General features: G+C 43.9%; 2 protein-coding genes across 5 annotated transcripts in view; both read right to left on the bottom strand.

The window, feature by feature from the left end:
• Nucleotides 1-14,531, bottom strand: part of LOC308234970 (uncharacterized protein) — a 44,192-nt gene extending 29,661 nt beyond the window's left edge. For both annotated transcript variants that reach the window (XM_080643505.1, XM_080643504.1), the window contains exon 1: nt 14,379-14,531. The gene's annotated coding sequence lies outside the window, so the exon portion shown is untranslated. The remainder of the gene's footprint in view (nt 1-14,378) is intronic.
• Nucleotides 14,532-16,704: 2,173 nt separating this feature from the next.
• Nucleotides 16,705-21,232, bottom strand: part of LOC308234972 (uncharacterized protein) — a 29,190-nt gene continuing 24,662 nt past the window's right edge. For all 3 annotated transcript variants that reach the window (XM_080643508.1, XM_080643509.1, XM_080643510.1), the window contains one exon: nt 16,705-20,482. In XM_080643508.1, coding sequence (XP_080499634.1) covers nt 18,785-20,482 — 1,698 coding nt within the window. In that variant the 3' untranslated portion in view covers nt 16,705-18,784. The remainder of the gene's footprint in view (nt 20,483-21,232) is intronic.

The following is a 21,232-nucleotide window of genomic DNA, read 5'->3' as shown; positions in this document are numbered from 1 at the left end:
GGGTGACCAGTCCGGCAGGGAAGGGCAATAAAGGGTGACCAGTCCGGCAGGGAAGGGCAGTTATGGGCAATTGGGCTGGCAGGGGAGCAGTTAGGCATCGATCAGGCTGGCAGGGGAGTGGTTAGGGGATGATCAGGCTGGCAGGCTGAAGCGGTTAGGGGCAAACAGGCACGCAGGCAGGCATGCCCTTGGGAGACAGCAGTCCTGGATTGTGAGAGGGATGTCCCAGATTGGAGAGGGTGCAGGCTGGGCTGAGAGACACACACACCCCCTGTGCATGAATTTCATGAACCGGGCCGCTAGTCTATTTTATAAACCACCGAAAACTGATGCAACAATGTTCAATAATTCTTACAGGTCTAGGGGTTGCCAAGGTGGTGCTTTTACTTCATGTGGTATTGGCAAAAGGTTTGTCAGTGTTTTCACTAGATCCAAACATGATTTCACAAAACAAACAAAACAGAAAACAAAAAAACCACACACCATGATTTCTTGTGCTTCCAACTTAAAATCCTAGCTCCCCCGTTTGCAGCATCCACTAACAGTCTCCTTCCAGCCCCTATCCCAGGGGTGGGCAAACTTTTTGACTCGAGGGCCACAATGGGTTCTTAAACTGGACCAGAGGGCCGGAACAAAAGCATGGATGGAGTGTCTGTGTGAACTAATATAAATTCAAAGTAAAGGAGCGGAGGGGAGAGCAAGAGAACCAGATAGAACAGCCGGATCCAGCCCGCGGGCTGTAGTTTGCCCAAGACTGCTCTATGCACTAGCCAGTCCCAAGGCCATGTCACACGCGTTAGGATTTTATTACTGAGCACCTCAATCTCAGGAACTCTTTCCTCTTACAATGAGTCTTTGTTGTGGAATAAAACACCCCAAAGTTTAGTGGCTTAAATCAACCAAAACTCATCCCTGCACGTAATTCCAGGTGGCTGAGCCCTTCTCTGCTGCTTTCACTTAGGCTCATACATGCAGGTGCCTCCAGCTGACAGGGCAGCTGTCTGGGGCCCCAGGGAGCTGGACAATACCTTGCTTTGAAGATATTTTTAAAGTTTTTTTTTTTAAATTGAATTGAGAGCCGAAACCGGTTTGGCTCAGTGGATAGAGCGTCGGCTTGCGGACTGAGGGGTCCCAGGTTCGATTCCGGTCAAGGGCACGTACCCTGGTTGCGGGCACATCCCCAGTGGGAGGTGTGCAGGAAGCAGCTGATCAATGTTTCTCTCTCATCGATGTTTCTAACACTCTATCCCTCTCCCTTCCTCTCTGTAAAAAATCAATAAAATATATTTTTTAAAAAAATTGAATTTAGAGAGGAAGGCAGAGATGGGGAGAAACATCCATGTGCAAGACAAATATCCATTTGGTGCCTCCCGAAAACGCCATGAGGAACTCTGGAATCACACCCCCAATCCGGGTATTTGCAGGAAAAGGAATCAAACCTGCAACCTTTTGCTGGAGGGCACTGCATGCAGACAGATGAGCCAAACGGACAGGATAAGAAAGACCTTTGAGATAAACTTCCTTACATCGTGATATAGTTGTCAGTCATCTCTCATATAATGTAACTTCAGATTTATTAAAAGTCCCTTCAAAGGGAATCCTCAGCTCAGCGTGTGTCGCTCAGTGGTTAGAGTGCCGTCCCTCCCACCACAGGGTCACAGATTGGATTCCCCCTCAGGTCTGGTACCTGGGTGGAAGGTGTGGTCTTCAGCCTGCCCTGTGTGCCTGAGGGAGAAACTAATTGATGTGTCTCTCTCATATCAATGTTTCTCTCTCTCTCTCTCTCTCTCTCTCTCTCTCTTGCCCAACTATCCCTCCGATTCTAAGATTAATGGAAATAATATCTTTGGATAAGGATTTAAAGAAAGAGAAACTACATTGACATTTTAGAATATTGTATTGATTTCAGAGAGGAAGGGAGAGAGATAAAGAAACATCAATGATGAGAGAGAATCAATGTGCCACTGACTCCTGCATGCCCCCTATTGGGGATTGAAGGGGAAACCCCGGCATGTGTCCTGAAGAGGAATCTTGTGACCTCACATAACCTTAGGACCTCCCGGTTCATAGGTCAATGCTCATCCACTAAGTAACACAGACAGGCTTGTGTTTACTTCTTACAATTATAACCTATTTTGTTGCCCCCTTGCCCCAGAATCCCCTATTTTTTGTTTTCTATTTCTCAATGGTCTGTCAGGTATGGATAACGAACCTGTCAAATGTATACACTGAAGAGGACATTGGGACATATTTTTAGCTCAATAATCATTAATTCTGGCCCTAGCAGGTGTTACTCACTGGATAAAGCATTGTCTCGTGGACTGAGAGTCCTGGCTTTGATTCCGGTAAAGGGGACGTACCTACCTTGCTGGCTGGACCTCTGGCCCGTGAAGGAGGCTACCAATCTATGTGTCTCTCCAACAAAGACATTTCTCTCTCCATGTCTGTCCTTCCTTTCACTTTCTCTAAAATTCAATGGAAAAATAGCCTCATGTGAGGATTCACAACAACAAAAAGATACATTAATGTTGTCCTGGCCCAGGAGTAACTCTGCTGGTTGGAGCGCCCTCTCACTGTGCCAGGATTGCGAGTTAGAGCCCATAATGGGGCACAAAAAGCAAAATATTCCCCAAATTCTGATGTCAGTCACTGCATTATAAATTCCAAACTACTGAGTGGAAGTCACAGGGGCTTGAAAGGCTGATGTGGGACAGGAAGCCTCACATGCTGTGGTCACAGCACTGCAAAAGGAATGGCAGCCTAGAAGACAGAGTGAAAAACCAGAGGAACAGGAAATGGGAAATGAAAGAAATAGAATTCATTTTTCTGAGTTCAACCAGTAGTGCAGCCTGGGAAAACTGTCCTCTCCCACATGCAGAGTTCATGCTGATTCTGCATCCTGGGTACAACAATGTCACTGGTATTGCAATATGCCTCTTAATTATGGAAAATCTTTTTTTAAAAAATATATTTTATTGATATTTTTACAGAGAGGAAGGGAGAGGGATAGAGAGTTAGAAACATCGATGAGAGAGAAACATCGATCAGCTGCCTCCTACACACCCCCCAATGGGGATGTGGCCGCAACCAAGGTACATGCCCTTGACTGGAATCGAACCCGGGACCCTTCAGTCTGCAGCCGACGCTCTATCCACGGAGCCAAACTGGTTGGGCTGGAAAATCTTTACACAGACAGCACTGTCCTATGAGTAGCTCATTTGAGGTTGTGACTAACCTAAATGTCACAACCTCAAATTGACATGGCCTCAGCAAGTTTTCAGCTGAACCCATTGGCACAGAAAAGGAAGTAACTTTGATGACGTCATTTACAAAACTCAAGAACTATTTAAAAAGATTTATTCAATAGCCATAACCAGTTTGGCTCAGTGGAGAGAGCGTCGGCCTGCAGACTGAAGTGTCCCGGGTTTGATTCCGGTCAAGGGCATGTACCTTGGTTGCGGGCACATCCCCAGTAGGGCGTGTGCAGGAGGCAGCTGATCGATGTTTCTCTCTCACCGATGTTTCTAACTCTCTAACCCGCTCGCTTCCTCTCTGTAAAAATCAATTAAATATATTAAGATAAAATTTATTCATGAGAAACCAAGATGGTGGCATAGGTAAACACCTAAACTGCTGCCTCGCACAACAATTTCAAAACTACAACTAAAAGACAAAACGGACACCATCCAGAACCATAGGAAGCTTGGCTGAGTGGAAATTCTTTTTTTTTTTTTTAATTTTCATTATTTATTTATTTATTTTTTTAATATATATATATTATTGATATTTTACAGAGAGGAAGGGAAAGGGATAGAGAGCTAGAAACATCGATGAGAGAGAAACATCAATCAGCTGCCTCCTGCACACCTCCCACTGGGGATGTGCCCGCAACCAAGGTACATGCCCTTGACCGGAATTGAACCCGGGACCCTTCAGTCCGCAGGCTGACGCAGTATCCACTGAGCCAAACCGGTTTCGGCTGAGTGGAAAGAGAAAAGCACACTGAGACTCAGAGGAGCTGCAGAAGGCAGAGGGACTGAGATGCGCGCACAGAGATGACTGGCAACTGAGTGCGCGGCTGGCTTTCTCAAGCGGGAGGGAGACAAAAGCTCCTGACTGTGCTGAACTCCAGTTGCGGGCGAGACTCTGGGGACCAGACTCATATGGGGTGAAACTGGACCGTCAGGAAAGAGAAAAGAACACTGAGATTCAGAGCAACTGCGGAAGGCAGAGGTACCGAAGCGCGTGCACAGAGAGGCTGGGCAACTGAGTATGCGGTTGGCTTTCTCTTTTTTTTTTTTTATTATATATATTTTATTGATTTTTTTACAGAGAGGAAGGAAGAGGGATAGAGAGTTAGAAACATCGATGAGAGAGAAACATCGATCAGCTGCCTCTTGCACACTCCCTACTGGGGATGTGCCCGCAACCAAGGTACATGCCCTTGACTGGAATCGAACCCGGGACCCTTCAGTCCGCAGGCCGACGCTCTATCCACTGAGCCAAACCGGTTTCGGCATGGGTACTCAATTCTTAAATTGCAGAGCCACACTCAAGGGACCAAAGAGCTGCATGTGTCTCGCGAGCCGCAGTTTGCCGACCAGTGTGCTAGACTGAATGCCAATGTAAGCAATAAGCTATGGATGCTGATTAAAGACTTTAGGACATGGTTTACAACGGTACTGATTCTCTCCAGTATGAATTCTGATTTCGGGTAAGGTTTGCATACTGAGTAAGCTTTGTCATATATTTTTTTTTTTTTTTAATTTTCAGCCATCATCTACTGTTGGCTTGATCATCACTTTTTTTTCTTTTAATATATTTTTATTGATTTCAGAAAGGAAGGGAGAGGGAGAGAGAAACATCAATGATGAGAGAGAAGCACTGATCGGCTGCCTCCTGCACACCCCCCCACTGGGGACCGAGCCCGCAACCCAGGCATGTGCCTTTGACTGGAATCAAAGCCGCGACCCCTCAGTCCGCAGGCTGACGCTCTATCCACTGAGCCAAGCCGGCCAGGGCAGTCACATTCTTTATATCTGCTGGGCTTCTATCCAGTAATAATTATCAGATGTTGTATGACATACAAATGAAGATATACACTTTGATATGTGCCTCATCATTTGAAAGACCTTAGTTTATCATTCTCAATACTAAACTATGGTTACATCTTTGGATGAAAATGTTATATTATTGCTCTTTCTTTTTAGAATGATTCCTAAAATGCTGACTAGGTTAGAACTAAGATTAAAGGCTTTCTCACATTTTTTTACAGTGTAAGGCTTTCCTCCACTATAAACGTGTTATTCAGTAAGTTTTTTTAAAAAAATGTATTTTATTGATTTTTTACAGAGAGGAAGGGAGAGGAATAGAGAGTTAGAAGCATCGATGAGAGAGAAACATCGATCAGCTGCATCCTGCACACCCCCCACTGGGGATGTGCCTGCAACCAAGGTACATGCCCTTGACTGGAATCGAACCTGGGACTTTTCAGTCCCCAGGCTGACGCTCTATCCACTGAGCCAAACCATTCAGGGCTCAGTAAGTTTTGAGTTATGGGTACAGGCTCATCCACATGCTCTCCATTTGTAAGGACTCTCTTTAATATGAAGTCTCTCAGGTACATTTAAAGGGTTTTCTACGTTTTTCACCTTCATAAGGCTTCTTTCCAGTATGAATTCTGTAATGTCTTGAGGAAGTTCTCACAGCTGGTAAAGGACTTACGGCACTCACATCTGTAAGTCTTTTGTACAGTCAGGCAGGAACACTGATGAAAGGCTGTGTTATATTTTCCACATGTATAAGGCTTCTCTCCAGTGTGAACTCTCTGATGCATAGTAAGGCCTGAGGACCTGCCAAAGGATTTCCCACATTCTCTGCTTTTACTTGGTATAAGTTTTCTCCCCAGTGTGAACTCTCTGATAAGTAAGGGATGAGGACTGGCTAAAGCAGGGGTGGGCAAACTTTTTGACTCGAGGGCCACAATTGGTTCTTAAAATGGACCAGAGGGCCGGAACAAAAGCATGGATGGAGTGTTTGTGTGAACTAATATAAATTCAAAGTAAAGGAGCGGAGAGAGCAAGAGAACCGGATAGAACAACCAGATCGGGCCCACGGGCCGTAGTTTGCCCACGGCTGGCTTTGCCACATTCTCTACCTTTAAAAGGCTTCTCACCAGTGTGAACTCTCTGATGAGTAGTAAGGTGTGAGTAGTAAGGCTGAAAGCGTTGCCACATTCTCCACATTTGTATGGCTTCTCTCCAGTATGAATACGGTTATGTGTAGCAAGATATCTATGGCTGATGAATGCTTTTCCACATTCTCTACATTTATGAGGCTTCTCTCCAGTGTAAATTCTCTGACGTGCAGTAAGATTTGAGGACCTGCTAAAGGTTTTGCCACTTTCTCTACATTTATAAGGTTTCTGTCCAGTGTGAATTCTCTGATGAATACTAAGTTTTGAGGGTCGGCTAAAGGTTTTTTTAAAAATATATTTTATTGATTTTTTACAGAGAGGAAGGGAGAGGAATAGAGAGTTAGAAGCATCGATGAGAGAGAAACATCGATCAGCTGCATCCTGCACACCCCCTACTGGGGATGTGCCTGCAACCAAGGTACATGCCCTTGACCGGAATCGAACCTGGGAACCTTCAGTTCCCAGGCCAACGCTCTATCCACTGAGCCAAACCGGTTAGGGCTTGGCTAAAAGTTTTGTCACATTCTCTACACTTACACGGCTTCTCTCCAGTATGAACTCTCTGATGTCGACTAAGGATTATGGACTCACTGAACGCTTTACCACATGCTGTACATTTATAAGGCTTCTCTCCAGTATGAATACCCTGATGACAATTAAGGGAGGAGGAATGACTGAAGGCTTTGCCACCTTCTGAACATTTATGAGGCTTCTCTTCAGTATGAATAATCTGATGTCGATTAAAGGAGGAGGACTGGCTAAAGCCTTTGCCACATTCTTTACATTTGTAACGTCTCTCTCCAGTGTGAATTCTCTGATGAAGAATAAGTTTTGAGGGTTGGCTAAAGGCTTTGCCACATTCTGAACATTTATAAGACTTTTCTTCCCTATGATTTCTATGATGTTCAGTATGTTTTGAGGACTGACTAAAGCCTTTTCCATTTTCCATGAGTTTATAAAGTTTTGCCCTAGTGTGAATTCTTCCCTCATGTACAACAAGAGTTAAATGACATTTAAAGGCTTTGCCACATGCTTTACATTTGTAAGGCTTCTCTCCAGTCTGAATTCTTTTATTTAGAGTACAACATGAAGGCCAATTGGATGTTTTATTAGAATTTTTACATTTATAATGTTTTTCTCCACTATGGATTTTTTTCAGTCTATTTAGATTGATTATTTGACTGAAGATTCTACCACATGCAATACCTGCGTAAGCATGCTCCCCAGCATGAACATCCTCTTCTTTAGTGTAATGTGAAGATTCCTGAAAAGATTTTACATGTCTACTTCCTCTGTGAGACATTTACCTAGAGGTCACCAGAAGAGTTCATAACGTCACCCAATATGAAAATAGTGTTAGGAGAAGAGGTTTGAACCTACAGGTGTATCCTGCATCACCCAATAAGATAACTTTGCCCTAGTAACATTATCTGATGTGTTTTTGAACACTGACAAATGAGGATGACACATGTCCAACAATCCATGGTACAGATTTTGCTTTTCAGGGAAATAAACTTTGAAATTAGGGCGTGGACACATGCATATGAATTTCTGAGTGCTGTGTTTGCATCATTAAGGGTCAGTGGTGTATATTTCTCAGCGGGAAATGTCAAGATGAGTCAGAAACATAAGCCCTCCTTCAAGTGTAACACAGAAAACGACGGCACTTTTCTGAAAATACAGATGCTGATCCATGTTCTGAGATGGGGCCTCTGTTCCACTTGTGTTACAAGCTCATTTTAATTGTGATACCAACGTTACTGGATGACGTGCCATATGTCTGAATACAAAGAAATTGAAAACACAGGAAAAATTCAAATATTACTTTGATCTCAAGGGGTTTGTTAATGGAATTTACAGTTGTCATGGAATAGGACATACTAGTATAGGAGCCACAATCTTATCTGAAAATTTACTATGGGAAATCTTAGAACAAGATCCTTTGCCTGGTCCAGCGGGTGTGCCTCAGTGGTTGAGCACTGACCAATTAACCAAGAGGTCACTGGTCAGGACACATGCCCAGATTGCTAGATGGATGCCAGTGTGGGGCGTGCAGAATGCAGCCAGTCAATGATTCTCTCTCATCATTCATGTGACTATCTCTCTCTCTTCCTTTTTGCAATCAATAAAAATATGCTTCAAGAATGAGAGAGCGAAATATAGCAACTGCTGATATTGACTATCACAAGAAAATAGGAAAGAAATAAGGAAAGGAAAATAACCTAGCAAGGCATAACATCAAAAGTAGAGAAGTAAATCCGAAGATATTAGTGTAAAAGCAAATACAGCCTCTGACCCAGGACACATCTTTTACCTGAGAAGCAGCCATCTGGTCCCGGCTACTGATTCTGGCCCTGGGATGATTTCTCAGGTTAAGGAGTCACAGAATGTACCTTCAAAGGCGTCTGCACAGCCTGTTAATCAGCTCACCTCACTCCCAGTCAGAAGGACCTGGAAATGAGGAAAAGGCCACCCCCTCCTGTCGTTTATCACAGGAGCCAGGAACAATGAGCTCCTCCATGTGAGGTGTTTTATTCCGTCTTCATGTGTCTGTGCTTCCAAAGGCTTCCACACACTCCTACGGAAACGAGAGCATGTGCTCATTTCCTAAAACACCAAACGCAACAGAGCACCCCTCACGTGCCCCCAGAAAAGCCGGAGGCCCATGGTATGCCATCTTTAACCAGGTCACGCCTGAGGCCTGCGAGGCTCCCCCAGAGCTGATTTCAGTAGCGCTGGGTAACAGACATCAGTCCCAGCACACCTGAGACCTCTGGGTAGTATGAGGGTGTCACAGCACAGCTGCTCTGAGATCATATATTCTTCTGAATTCTGCTCGACTACGCCATGTGTCAGAGTAGGATCCACTTCTCTGGGAGTGCTTACTCCTAAATCCTGCTCATATTGCTAATTGTGAGAGCGAGTTCCACCTTGAACCCTGCTCACTGCACCAACTGTTGGGAACTTAGTCTAAGTTCCTCCTTTATCCTCAGCTCGACTACACCAACTGAGGGTCCTTGCTCCTCTGCCAGGGGCTGGACCTTCTTGAACGCCAAATAGTAGAAGGAACAGCCATGAGAACTGGTGGGTATATAAGAGAGTCTTTATTGTAGAAGCTAGTGGCCCTGTAGGCACTGCTAGCAATGAACCATCAGACAAAACAGCTCTTCACAACAGTCCTATACAGGCAGCCGCACACTGGCTGACAAACAAGTGCATCTTTCCCACAAAGTAGCAGTAGCCTCTGTACCCACAGCCTCAAGCAGCAGCAGTGTCCTCTGTGCCTACATCTATCATCTGAGCAGCCACACGCTGCCTCTGTACTCACGGCCTCACAGAGTAGCAGCACCTGAGCTCCCTGCATCTCCCCAGCCTCTTTAGCACCCTGGCTTCACATGGTAGCTATATCTGAGCTCTCCATAAGCTCTTAGCCTCACATCATACCAGTACCAGCTCTCAGCTTCATCTGAGGTCTCTAGCCTTACTAATATACTGTAATACTACTTATACAAAAGAGGCTTCCTGCCAACAGTGACATCAATCCTTTGGGTTATAGAAGGGCACAGTGTAGATTGCAGTGGCCTTGTATCTGTGTATAGTCCTTGATCACCCTGATTGAGATTCCCATGCTCAGAGTGTCCTTGGCTGTCTGGCGTACTACAGATGAGTCCTTCACACTCTAATTACCCTTGACTATCTGGTATCACTGGCATGGTTCCCACAGGTGGCTTGAAGGAAGAAGTTTTACCAGTGCAGGTTTCCTAGGTAGATTTCCTTCCTCTCTTCCCAGGAAATTACAGAGAATAGATCTTCATGATGAAATCTTTGGGAAATGTTAGATATTCCAATACACTGATCAAATGAATTCACCATGAATAGATGGGCTCTGTGGGAACCAAGTTGCAGGTCAATCCAGTCCATCCTTCAACATTTTCTGACAATGGAAAAGAGAGACTTGAGGGGAGCAGCTCCTTTGTGGCTCACAGTCAGTAAATGAACAAATCACATAAAGGGAAGGAAACAGCTGCTCACAGAACGAGACTGACTGGTAAGATCATTGACATCCTTACCGGGTGCTCGCTGAGATCGCCTCACGTGACTCACAGCCAATGAATGTTTTGAGAGATGATAAACAGTAGAAACAATACATGGGTCAGAATGTGAACTATACGTAATATATTTAAAACTAAAAACATTGCTACTCAGCCTTTTGGCTAAGCTCAAGTGTAGCATCTGTTCTTATCCGTTTAATATGTGATATGTCCTCTATCCATGGACATTATATGAAATGTATTTTTGGATCAGGGAAATGAAGCAGGAGGTTGCTCTGTCCACTCCACGCATCGTCCACTTCACAAATAAAGGTGTTATTGCAATACATCAGGAAAAGTGCAAGAAGAAAAACAAAGAAACAAACAAACAAAAACTCACAAAAACAATTAGGGTGGCTATTTTTTTCATGTAATATCTAGGTTTAAAGATGTAAAAAGGTGAAGACTACCTTATATTAAGAAAAGAATGATGAGAGCTGCTTGGGAGATGTCACCAATGCTTATTTCAGCAGCTAACGACTACTTACATGAATGAAATGTCAGAGACAGAAAATGCAAATCCCTGGGAGAGAAAAAGATTGATCCGCCAAAACCGGTTTGGCTCAGTGGATAGAATGTCAGCCTGCAGACTGAAAGGTCCCAGGTTCGATTCCGGTCAAGGGCATGTACCTTGGTTGCGGGCACATCCCCAGTCGGAGGTGTGCAGGAGGCAGCTGATCGATGTTTCTCTCTCATTGATGTTTGTAACTCTTTATTACTCTTCCTTCCTCTCTGTAAAAAATCAATAAAATATATTTAAAAAAAAAAAAAAGAAAAAGATTGATCCTTCTGTTGTATCACAAATCAATGAGCTGGACAAGATGCCTTAATGAGCCAATTAGTTAGGAGTCACCTTTATTGCCCACAGGTTCAGACCAGATTACCTCTGTCAAATTCTGAACACCCAAAGGAGGAAGCTTTCTTTTTATTATTTTTTTAGGTCCTTGTGCAAGTTATCTAGACAGACAATTTGTAACCTTGAGTACATATCATATCTAACAGACACCTGAAACCTTGGATATACACTGAGTGGCCACATTATTATGATCTTTGAATGAATAATAATCTGGCCACTCAGTGTATATCCTATATAATAAAAGGCTAATATGCAAATTGTCCCCTCGACCAGGATTTCGACCAGCAGGCAGGCTGGCCAACCACCCATGTCCCCACCCCACCCATGCACGAATTCATACGCCGAGCCATATATATATATATATATATATATATATATATATATATATATATATACCGAGAGGCCAGATTATTATACGTCAAGAGATCATAATAATCTGGACACTCAGTGTATATCATATCTGTACAGACACCTGTAACCTTGGGTACATATCTATACAAACACTTGGCATGAGAATATGGGAATTATTATCAGTATCAGGGTATCAGCCCCTTCAGATGGCTAGCTTGAAAGGTCAATTAAGTTTATTTTTTCTACTATTCAACCTAAAAAGCAAAGTGACAGTTTAAAAATAACAGAGAAGCCCTAGCCAGTTTCGCTCAGAGCGTCGGCCTGTGGACTGAAGGGTCCCAGGTTTGATTCTGGCCAAGGGCACATGCCAGGGTTGCGGGCTCAATCCCCAGAAGGGGATGTGCAGGAGGCAGCTGATCAATGATTCTCTCTCATCATTGATGTTTCTATCTCTCTCTATCCCTCTCCCTTCCTCTCTAAAATCAATAAAAATAATTTTTAAAAAACACCAGAGAATTTCAAAACAGCAGAGAATTCTAAAACAGCAGTTTCAAACAGCAGTTTTTCACAGGAGGGACCGCCATGCTTCACTTCCAATATTCCTTGATAAAACATCCTGTGGGGACAGACTCGGTCATTTCTTGTCCCAGGTCACCTCCTTCTTGCCATCCCAACAAATGACAAGGGGCCCATCGGAAACATACTACCCCTCTGTGTGAATAAGGTTGGCAAATGGAAGCAAATAAGTATACATTTGGCAAATCTTATAAACTGGAGATTTATAATTCTCATTCAAACCTATTTAAATAATTAAGTTGTTAAATTAACCATATCAAGACATAAGCCGATATATCACAATTTAATCTTCCAAATCCCATCAGCTCACTTCTCATGCAGATCAGGGTTCCCCTCCTTCCCACTATGATGTATTTATGTCCATGGATCCGTTTCTGTCTCACTGTTCCCTTTCTCCACTGTGGTCCTTTCCTATATTTTACTTTCCTGTCCCTCGATCTTTCTCCCCTTTTCTCTATTTCTATTCCTACGCCTGGACCATGAAACTCCTAAAATCTATTGCACTTTCATGTGCTTTCTCCTAGTCTTTCTGATTGCTCCCATCTCCATCTTTCTCTCCCCACACCTGTGTCCGCTCTGCTGCCTGTTACAGTCTGTCCTGCTCCCCACAGCTGGCTGACTCCGTGCTGCTTCTCCCTCTGGTCTGTCATCTGGAAGCCCCCATGTTGTTGGAAGCCACCCAGTGTCTTCACTATCAGAGAAGTATAAACAAGGAGCCCAGAACGCTGGTGAACCTTCAGCCATGGCAAGGGCCAGAGCTACGCACCGATTGTTTAGTCTAGACCAGTGGTCGGCAAACGGCGGCTCGCGAGCCACATGCGGCTCTTTGGCCCCTGGAGTGTGGCTCTTCCACAAAATACCACAGCCTGGGCGAGTCTATTTTGAAGAACTGGCGTTAGAAGACGTTTAAGTTTAAAAAATTTGGCTCTCAAAAGAAATTTCCATCACTGTACTGTTGATATTTGGCTCTGTTGACTAAGAGTTTGCTGACCACTGGTCTAGACAATGGTAGCTCGAGCAATTTCCTGACCAAATAGTCTCAGAGTAAATATTTATTAATATTTGCTGACCTTTAAGACAGCCTGTCTTAAAGTTACTGGAATTGTTTGCCTAAGGGCTATATGTGTATCCAAAATTGAATAAAAGGTTGGCAAGGGCCAAAACCGGTTTGGCCCAGTGGATAGAGCGTCGGCCTGCGGACTGAAGGGTCCCGGGTTCGATTCTGGTCAAGGGCATGTACCTTGGTTGCGGGCACATCCCCAGTAGGAGGTGTGCAGGAGGCAGCTGATCGATGTTTCTCTCTCATCGATGTTTCTACTTCTCTTTCCCTCTCCCTTCCTCTCTGTAAAATATCAATAAAATATATTTAAAAAAAAAAAAAAAAAAAAGGTTGGCAAGGCCTGGGCACCAGTGGGAGTCCTTCCCCTTGAGTTGGACTTTCACCTGGACCCCAGTATTTCCAAATTATTATTTCTTGTTTCGTATCTGTCATTTGTGCGCAGCCCTTCTTCAGATCCCAAGCCCTGAACCACGCAGGACGTGGATCACACAACCTTTCTGTCCCTGCACTCGCTCCCCCTACTCTTCTCCTCTGAACCAGTGTCTGTCTGACCTGCCTCCTCCTGTGTGGCCCCCACTTCTGCTCACCAGGACCCTCTCCCTCTCAGCTCCCCTTCCTCTCTCTGGGCTCCCCCTCCTCCCTGTTTCCCCACTTCCTTCCTCTTCAGGCTCCTTTCCCGAGTTACCCCCTCACTCCTACCGTCACCGTCCACTCCCTCCCACACCCACTATGGGACCCTCTCTGTGGACCCCTCACCGCCCTTTCTCCCTCCCACGTGACTGTCTCTCTCACTCCCTCTCCTGACCCCCCCAGCCCGGTTCCCCGCCCCCCGCAGTCACCGCTCCCACAAAGCCCCTCCCTGCGGGCAGGTCACCTCTTCTGGGGACACCGCGTTCTTCCCCCTGAGCCCAACCCCATGGAAACTGTGCTCCCCTGGCATTCAGACCCCTTATTAAATGGGGGTGGGCCTAGGAAGGCGGGGTGCAGACCCCCAGGCCGGGGAGCCATCCGGGCTCTTTGGGCGGAAAGCGCCGGGCGGGGGGAGGGGCGCAAAGGGCGGGAACCCACTGACCAGACTTTCAGCCCCGCGGGGAGGACCGGCGGCCCCGGGAATGGTTTTCAGCAGGAAAACCGCGCGGCAGGCGGTGGCCCACAGCCAAAGGCGGACAGACCGCGGGCCGGGGCCTCAGTTTCCGCCCAAAGGAACGCGGCGCCTCCACTGCGCAGCCTCCCGGGACGCGGACTCACCGCCGTGAGGGGCTCCGGGGCGGGGACCTCAACAAGGACTTCAGCGCCTGCAGCGCCCCTCAGCCTTCCCTGCTGGGAGGAGGACGGAGAGCAGCAGCTTTCAAGCACAAACACCTCCTCAGGGGGAACCACCTTCCTCTCCACAGCCGCTTCTGGTCTGCAAAAAACTGCGCATGCTCCTCCCTGCGGGATGGGCGGGGCCAGAACGTGAGCACAGAGATCCAGGGACCAGGGGAGAGGCGAGGCCAGAAGGCCAGGCCTCTGCAAGGACAGAGGGACGACTGGGCAGGAGCGATGGAGCAGTCCTGGTTCCCTGCACTTGTTCTCAGTGTGTCATTCACTAAATGAGGCACCTAATGAGATAAGGTCCCATCCAAAAGAGTGGGAAACAGCCAAAACCCATTTGGCTCAATGTATAGAGCATCAGTCTGCGGACTGAAAGGTCCCAGGTTCGACTGAGGTCAAGGGCATGTCACTTGCTTGCGGGCACATCCCCAGTAGGTGTGCAAGAGGCAGCTGATCGATGTTTCTCTTTCATGGATGTTTGTGACTATCTATCCCTCTTCCTTCCCCTCTGTAAAAAATCAATAAAATATATATATTTTTTAAAAAGAGTGGGAAACAGATTTTAATTTATGTATTTTTCAATAAAAATTTTCTAGTTGTAAGCTGTGGTCTTTAAAGTCTTTGTGCTTGGGAAGGCATTTTTAAATGAATATTTTGCATTTAGTAGTCCATATAATTTAGTTAATGGGACATTGATATTAATATAGAATGTCTCCTGTTAGTTTTCCTTATATTTGGGAAACAAAACAATTTAAAATTAACAATATTTAAAACAGAATAATAACTATTATTGTTTTACTTAGGCCCATCACCATTTTTTTTTATTATTTCTCAGTATTTTCATGAACATAGGTATTCATTTCAGTGTTAGAAATCTTTATTTACTTTAAAGATAACATATTTAGAAACCTGTAATTTAGAATAAGTCAGGCTAGATGATTATGTTTAACCTATATAAGTACTGAATTGCTTTAGGCCAATAAAATATCACCCCTTAGTATTGCCACCCGAAGACAGCAAACACACCACATATAATACTCATAATAGGGGATGTTAGCTTCCCATAGATATCAGTGGACATATCTACCAGACAAACAAGTCAATATGGAAAAAGTGGTCTTAAATGACTCATTAGACAAGATGGATTGGATATGTTTATAGTAGAGATTATCAACGGAAGTGTCACACAGAGAAACTGGTGTGCTGCAATGTTTTTTGGAACAATCAACACCTGGCTGTTTATCAACAGCACAAACTACATTACCCATAGATTGTCAAATAAAATGGGACAAAGGCCAGCACAGTAATAGCTGTGTGGTATGCATGGACTAAAATCAGACTTTTTTTTTTGGCAGATTGGCAAAATATATTGGTGGACCTCTAAATTTCAGTAATTACTCTATGTGCGCCATGAGATAAAAAATGTTGAAACCTCTGTTTTAGAGCTTTTCACCCCAAAGCAGAAAAAAAATGCATTCTTGATAAAATGAAAACAGAAGGCCCTCTAAACTTAGAAACAATGTCTGCTTCATCTATTTTTGTATTCATCTTTGGGGGGTGGGGGAGGAAGATCTTATGTACATTTGGCATCGATACACATCCTCAATATTCCTCAGAACAGTACCAGAAAATGTAACTACTGTCTAGATGGGATTGAATTATTTGAATGATGTGGATTTCACAGTATGTCCTTTAATAGAACAAATTCATAAAGCCCCTGGTCCAGATGAACCATAGTCCACAAAATATCAGCACATACATATATGTAGGAATGCTCCATGGGTATGTCAGAAAGTAAAGTAGAAGAATATTGAACATCTTGTTTCTGTAATGATTTTGTCAGTCCTCTGGGTGGCACATGCATAGGAATTGATCTTAACAACCACCTTGTACAAATTGAGCACTGGACACTGGAGAATCAATGTAGGGCTTTCATTTTAATCTCTGCTATCCTGCTGTACGTGGAACTAACAGTGATGCCTTGGAAAACACTCCAGGGACAGCTAATGAACATACCTCTGGTCATTCTGTGAATATACAAAATAACTTCTGATGCAAAATAATAATTTCAACCGCAAATTTACCATGGTGTCTGGGGTTCCTCTAGAAAAAATGACCAACATCCAGCTACATTCAAGTCACTGAGAATAAAATCTGGTTAATACTGGCTGAGTCCATCCTAAGAAAGAAGTTAATGAGGTAACACTGAGAAATTCTTAAGCATACAAATGAAAATCAAGACAAGAAACATGATTACATTTATAAAGGACACAGAATCCAATTTATTATAATCCATACCTATTCAGTCAAAACTATAAAATCCAGCATGAAAACATCAATAGCGGTCTATCTACTTCATGAATAGAAAGCAAAATATTGCCAAATTCTGATGTCAGTTATTGCATTAGTACAATTCCAAACTATAGAACAGAAGCTACAGGGGACAGAAGGGTGATATGGGAGAGGAAGAGGTTTAGATGCCATTGTTATAGCACTGCAGAAAAGAGTATCAGCTGAGTAGAAAAATGAGGAAAAAAATAACACAGTAAAGAATATGAAATAGGAAATGAAAGAAATAAACTTAATTTTCTGAGTTCAGCTAGGACTGCAGCTCAGAAACAGATGTCCTCTCCCAATGCAAAGTAGTTGCCAAAGTTCGTGGCAATTCTGCATCTTGAGTAAGAAACATCTCCTACCTTGTACTACACCACCACTGGCAGAGGATTTGAGAGAGAAGGAGGGAGAGAAAGAAGGATAGAAAGAGCAATGATAATGCAGAATCACTGATCAGCTGCGATTGCTTGAACCCTACTGGGTATCTAGCCCCAAAACAGGGCATGAGCCTTGATCGGGAAATGAATGCTGACTGCCTGGTTCATGGGTCCACACTTTACCATTAAGCAACACAGTGCGGGCATCCCCAGTGCTTACCAAAGTCACACACAGTACATTTACAGGTGTTCTCTGCAGTACGAATTCTCTTGTGTTGTGTAAGACAAGGATAATTAAAAGTTGTGCCTCATTCTACACATTTGTAAGGCTTTCCTTCACAATGAATTCTCTGATGTTAAAGAAGACTTCATTGACAAGGATTAATCTCACAGATGACATTTGCAAGATTTCTCTCCAGTATAAACTTTCGAATGTACAAAAAGGAATAAACACTGACTAAAGCTTTCCTCACATTTCCTTTTCTTTTTTCAAAACATATTTTTATTGCCCTAACCGGTTTGGCTCAGTGGATAGAGCTTCGGCCTGCGGACTGAAGGGTCCCAGGTTCGATTCCCGTCAAGGGCATGTACCTGGGTTGCGGGCACATCCCCAGTGGGAGGTGTGCAGGAGGCAGCTGATCGATGTCTCTCTCATCGATGTTTCTAACTTTCTATCCCTCTCTCTTCCTCTCTGTAAAAAATCAATAAAATATATTTTTAAAAAAACCAAAAAACATATTTTTATTAATTTCAGAGAGAAAAAGAGAGGGAGCTATAGAAATATCAATGATCAAAGGAAATCATGGATCGGACAGCTCCTGCATGCCCCACACTGGAGATTGAATCTCCAACCAGGGTATATGCCCAGAGAGGGAATTGCACACTGAACTTTTGGTTCATAGGTCGAAGCTAAACCACCGAGGAATGCCAGCCAGTGATTCCTCACATTTTCTACAGGGTAAAGACTTTCCTCCACTATAAACTTGTATGTTATTCAGTAAATTTTGAGCTGTGGCTAGAGGCTCTTGTACATGCTCTACAATTGTCAGTTCTCTCTTTACTATGAAGTTACTCATGTACAATAAAATAATGCCTTATTATGGGTTTTCTACATTTGCACATTCAGAAAACTTCTTCCTATTTAGAATTCAGTGAGTTCAGTAAGTACTAACTGCTGATAAAGGATTTATGACACTCCTCAAATCTTTAATACTTCTCTCCAGTATAAACGAACTCTCTAATGTGCCAAAAGGTTTGAATAGTTGCCAAAGGATTTGCTACCTTTTCCACACATATAAGGCTTCTCTCCAGTATGAACTCTGTGATGGTAAATAAGGGCTGAGGAATGCCTGTAGGCTTTGCCACATTCTCTATGTGTATAAGGCTTCTCTCCAGTGTGAATTTTCTGATGCTTAGTCAAGTGTGCGGACTGGTGAAAGGTGTGGCCACAGTCTCTACATTCATGAAGATTCTCTCCAGTATGCGTTATCTGATGGTCAGGAAGGCCTGAAGGGTGCCTGCAGGCTTTGCCACATTGTCTTCATTGGTAGGACTTTTCTCCAGTATGAACTCTGATGATAACTTAGGGTTGATAATGCAATGAAGACTTTGCCACATTATCTACATTTGTTAAGGTTTCTCTGTAGCATGAACTCTCTGATGATTATTAAGGTGTGAGGACCGGCTAAAGGCTTTTCCACATTGTTTGCATTCGTAAGGCTTCTCACCAGTATGAACTCTTTGATGGCGTGTAAAGTTTGAGGACTCACGGAAGGCTTTGCCGCATTCATTACACATAAAAGGTTTCTCTCCAGTATGAACACCATAATGACGATAAAAGGATGAGTAATAGGTATAGGTTTTGCCACATTCATTACATTTATAAGGCTTCTCTCCAGTATGAACTCTTTGATGGCGTTTCAAGCTTGAGGACTCGCTGAAGGCTTTGCCGCATTCATTACACATAAAAGGTTTCTCTCCAGTATGAACACCATGATGACGATAAAGGGATGAGTGATAGCTATAGGTTTTGCCACATTCATTACATTTAAAAGGCTTCTCTCCAGTATGAAATCTCTGATGTCTAGATAAGTGTGAGGAATGCCTAAACAGTTTGCCACATTCATTACAATTGTAAGACTTCTCCCCGGTATGAACTCTCTGATGATAATTAAGTGATTGTGCCGCACTGAATCCTTTGCCACATTCTCTACATTTATACGGCGTCTCTCCAGTATGAACTCTCTCATGATAATAAAGGGAAGCTGCCAAAATGAATCCTTTGCCACATTCTTTACATTTATACGGCTTCTCTGCATTATGAACTTTCTGATGCAAAATAAGTTTTGAGTACTGTCTAAAGGCTTTGTCACATTGTGTACATTTATAAGGTTTCTCTCCAGTATGAACTCTCTGATGATAATAAAGGGATGAGGAGTGCCTAAAGGCTTTGCCACATTCTCTACATTTGTAATGCTTCTCACCAGTATGAACTGGCTGATGTCTATTAAGGGAGGAGGAATCACTGAAGGCTTTGCCACATTCTCTACATTTGTAAGGTTTCTCTCCAGTATGAACTTTCCGATGTCTGATCATGTTTGAGGCGCGGAGGAATGCTTTACCACATTCTCTACATTTATAAGGTTTCTCTCCAGTGTGAATTCTCTGATGAAGAATAAGGGTTGAGGGTAGGCTAAAGGCTTTACCACATTCTGAACATTTATAAGTCTTTTCTTCTGTATGATTTCTATGATGTTGAGTATGTCTTGAGGGCTGACTAAAGCCTTTTCCAGTTGCCCTGAGTTTGTGATACTTTGCAATAGCATGAATTCTTCCCTGATGTACAGTAAGAGATGAACGACATTTAAAGGCTTTGCCACATGGTTTACATTTGTAAGGCTTGTCTCCAGTACGAATTCTTTGATTTAGAGTACAACCTGAAAGCCAATTAGATGTTTTACCAGAATCTATACATTTATAAGGTGTTTCTCCACTATGGATTTTTTCCCGTGCATTTAGATTGTATATTTGCCTGGAGGTTCTACCACAAGGATTCCATTTGTCAGCCCCTTCACTGGGATGAATCGTCTCTTGTTCACTGTAATTTGAAGACTGTTGAAAAGACTGGGCACATTTACTTCCTTTGTCTGTCTTCTCCACAATAAGAATAACCTGACGTGTATTGTGATTGGACATTTGGTCAATGACTTTTCCACTTTTAGAATGGCCCTCTGCAAGATCACTTGTGCGATGATTAAGACATGTCTCCTGCTTAAAGTTTTCCCAATGTTCAATCCACTGATAACTGCTATCTCCATTATGTGTACTCTGGTGATAATGGGAGACAGAAAGACCTTTAGTCAGAATTATAATTTCATTAAACATGTACATGTTATCCATAAGAACCATTTTTTGATACTCATTAAACCAAGATAATTGTATAAACAAAGCTTTCCGTATACATTAAAACTACAGGCCTGGTGCATGAAATTTGTGCACTCAGGAGGGGGCTCTCACCGAGACTGCACTCTTGCAGTGCTGGAGCCCTCAGGAGATGTCCGACTGTCGACTTAGGCCTGCTACTCCTGGGTAGCGGACCTAAGCTGACAGTCGGACATCCTTAGCACTGCCACGGAACTGGGAGAGGTTTCCACCACCACTGCTGCACTTGCCAGCCGTGAGCCCGGCTTTTGGCTGAGCGGCACCTCCCCTGTGGGAGCGCACTGACCACCAGGGGTCAGCTCTCATGTTGGGAATGACTGGACAAATTACTCTCTGACAACCACTGAGGGTCTTGGATTGTGAGATGGTGCAGGCCAGGCTGAGGGACCCCACTGGTGCACGATCTGGGCCAGGGAGGGACACGAGAAGTGGGCCACCCAGGGAGGGACATCGAGAGGGCTCCAGGGCCTGTCCAGCCCAACTCACTCAGTCCTGATCGGACGGACCCCAGCAGCTAGCTAACCTACCAGTTGGAGCATCTATCCTCTGGTCATCAGTGCACATCATAGGGAGCATTTGAGTGGCCTTAGCATATCATTAGCATATTATACTTTGATTGGCTGAACGGATGACTAG

This window comes from Plecotus auritus, assembly GCF_963455305.1.
Source record: "Plecotus auritus genome assembly, chromosome: 10".
Classification (NCBI taxonomy): domain Eukaryota; kingdom Metazoa; phylum Chordata; class Mammalia; order Chiroptera; family Vespertilionidae; genus Plecotus; species Plecotus auritus.
The sequence above is the reverse complement of the archived record's forward strand: the minus strand, read 5'-3'. Positions and strand labels throughout refer to the sequence as shown.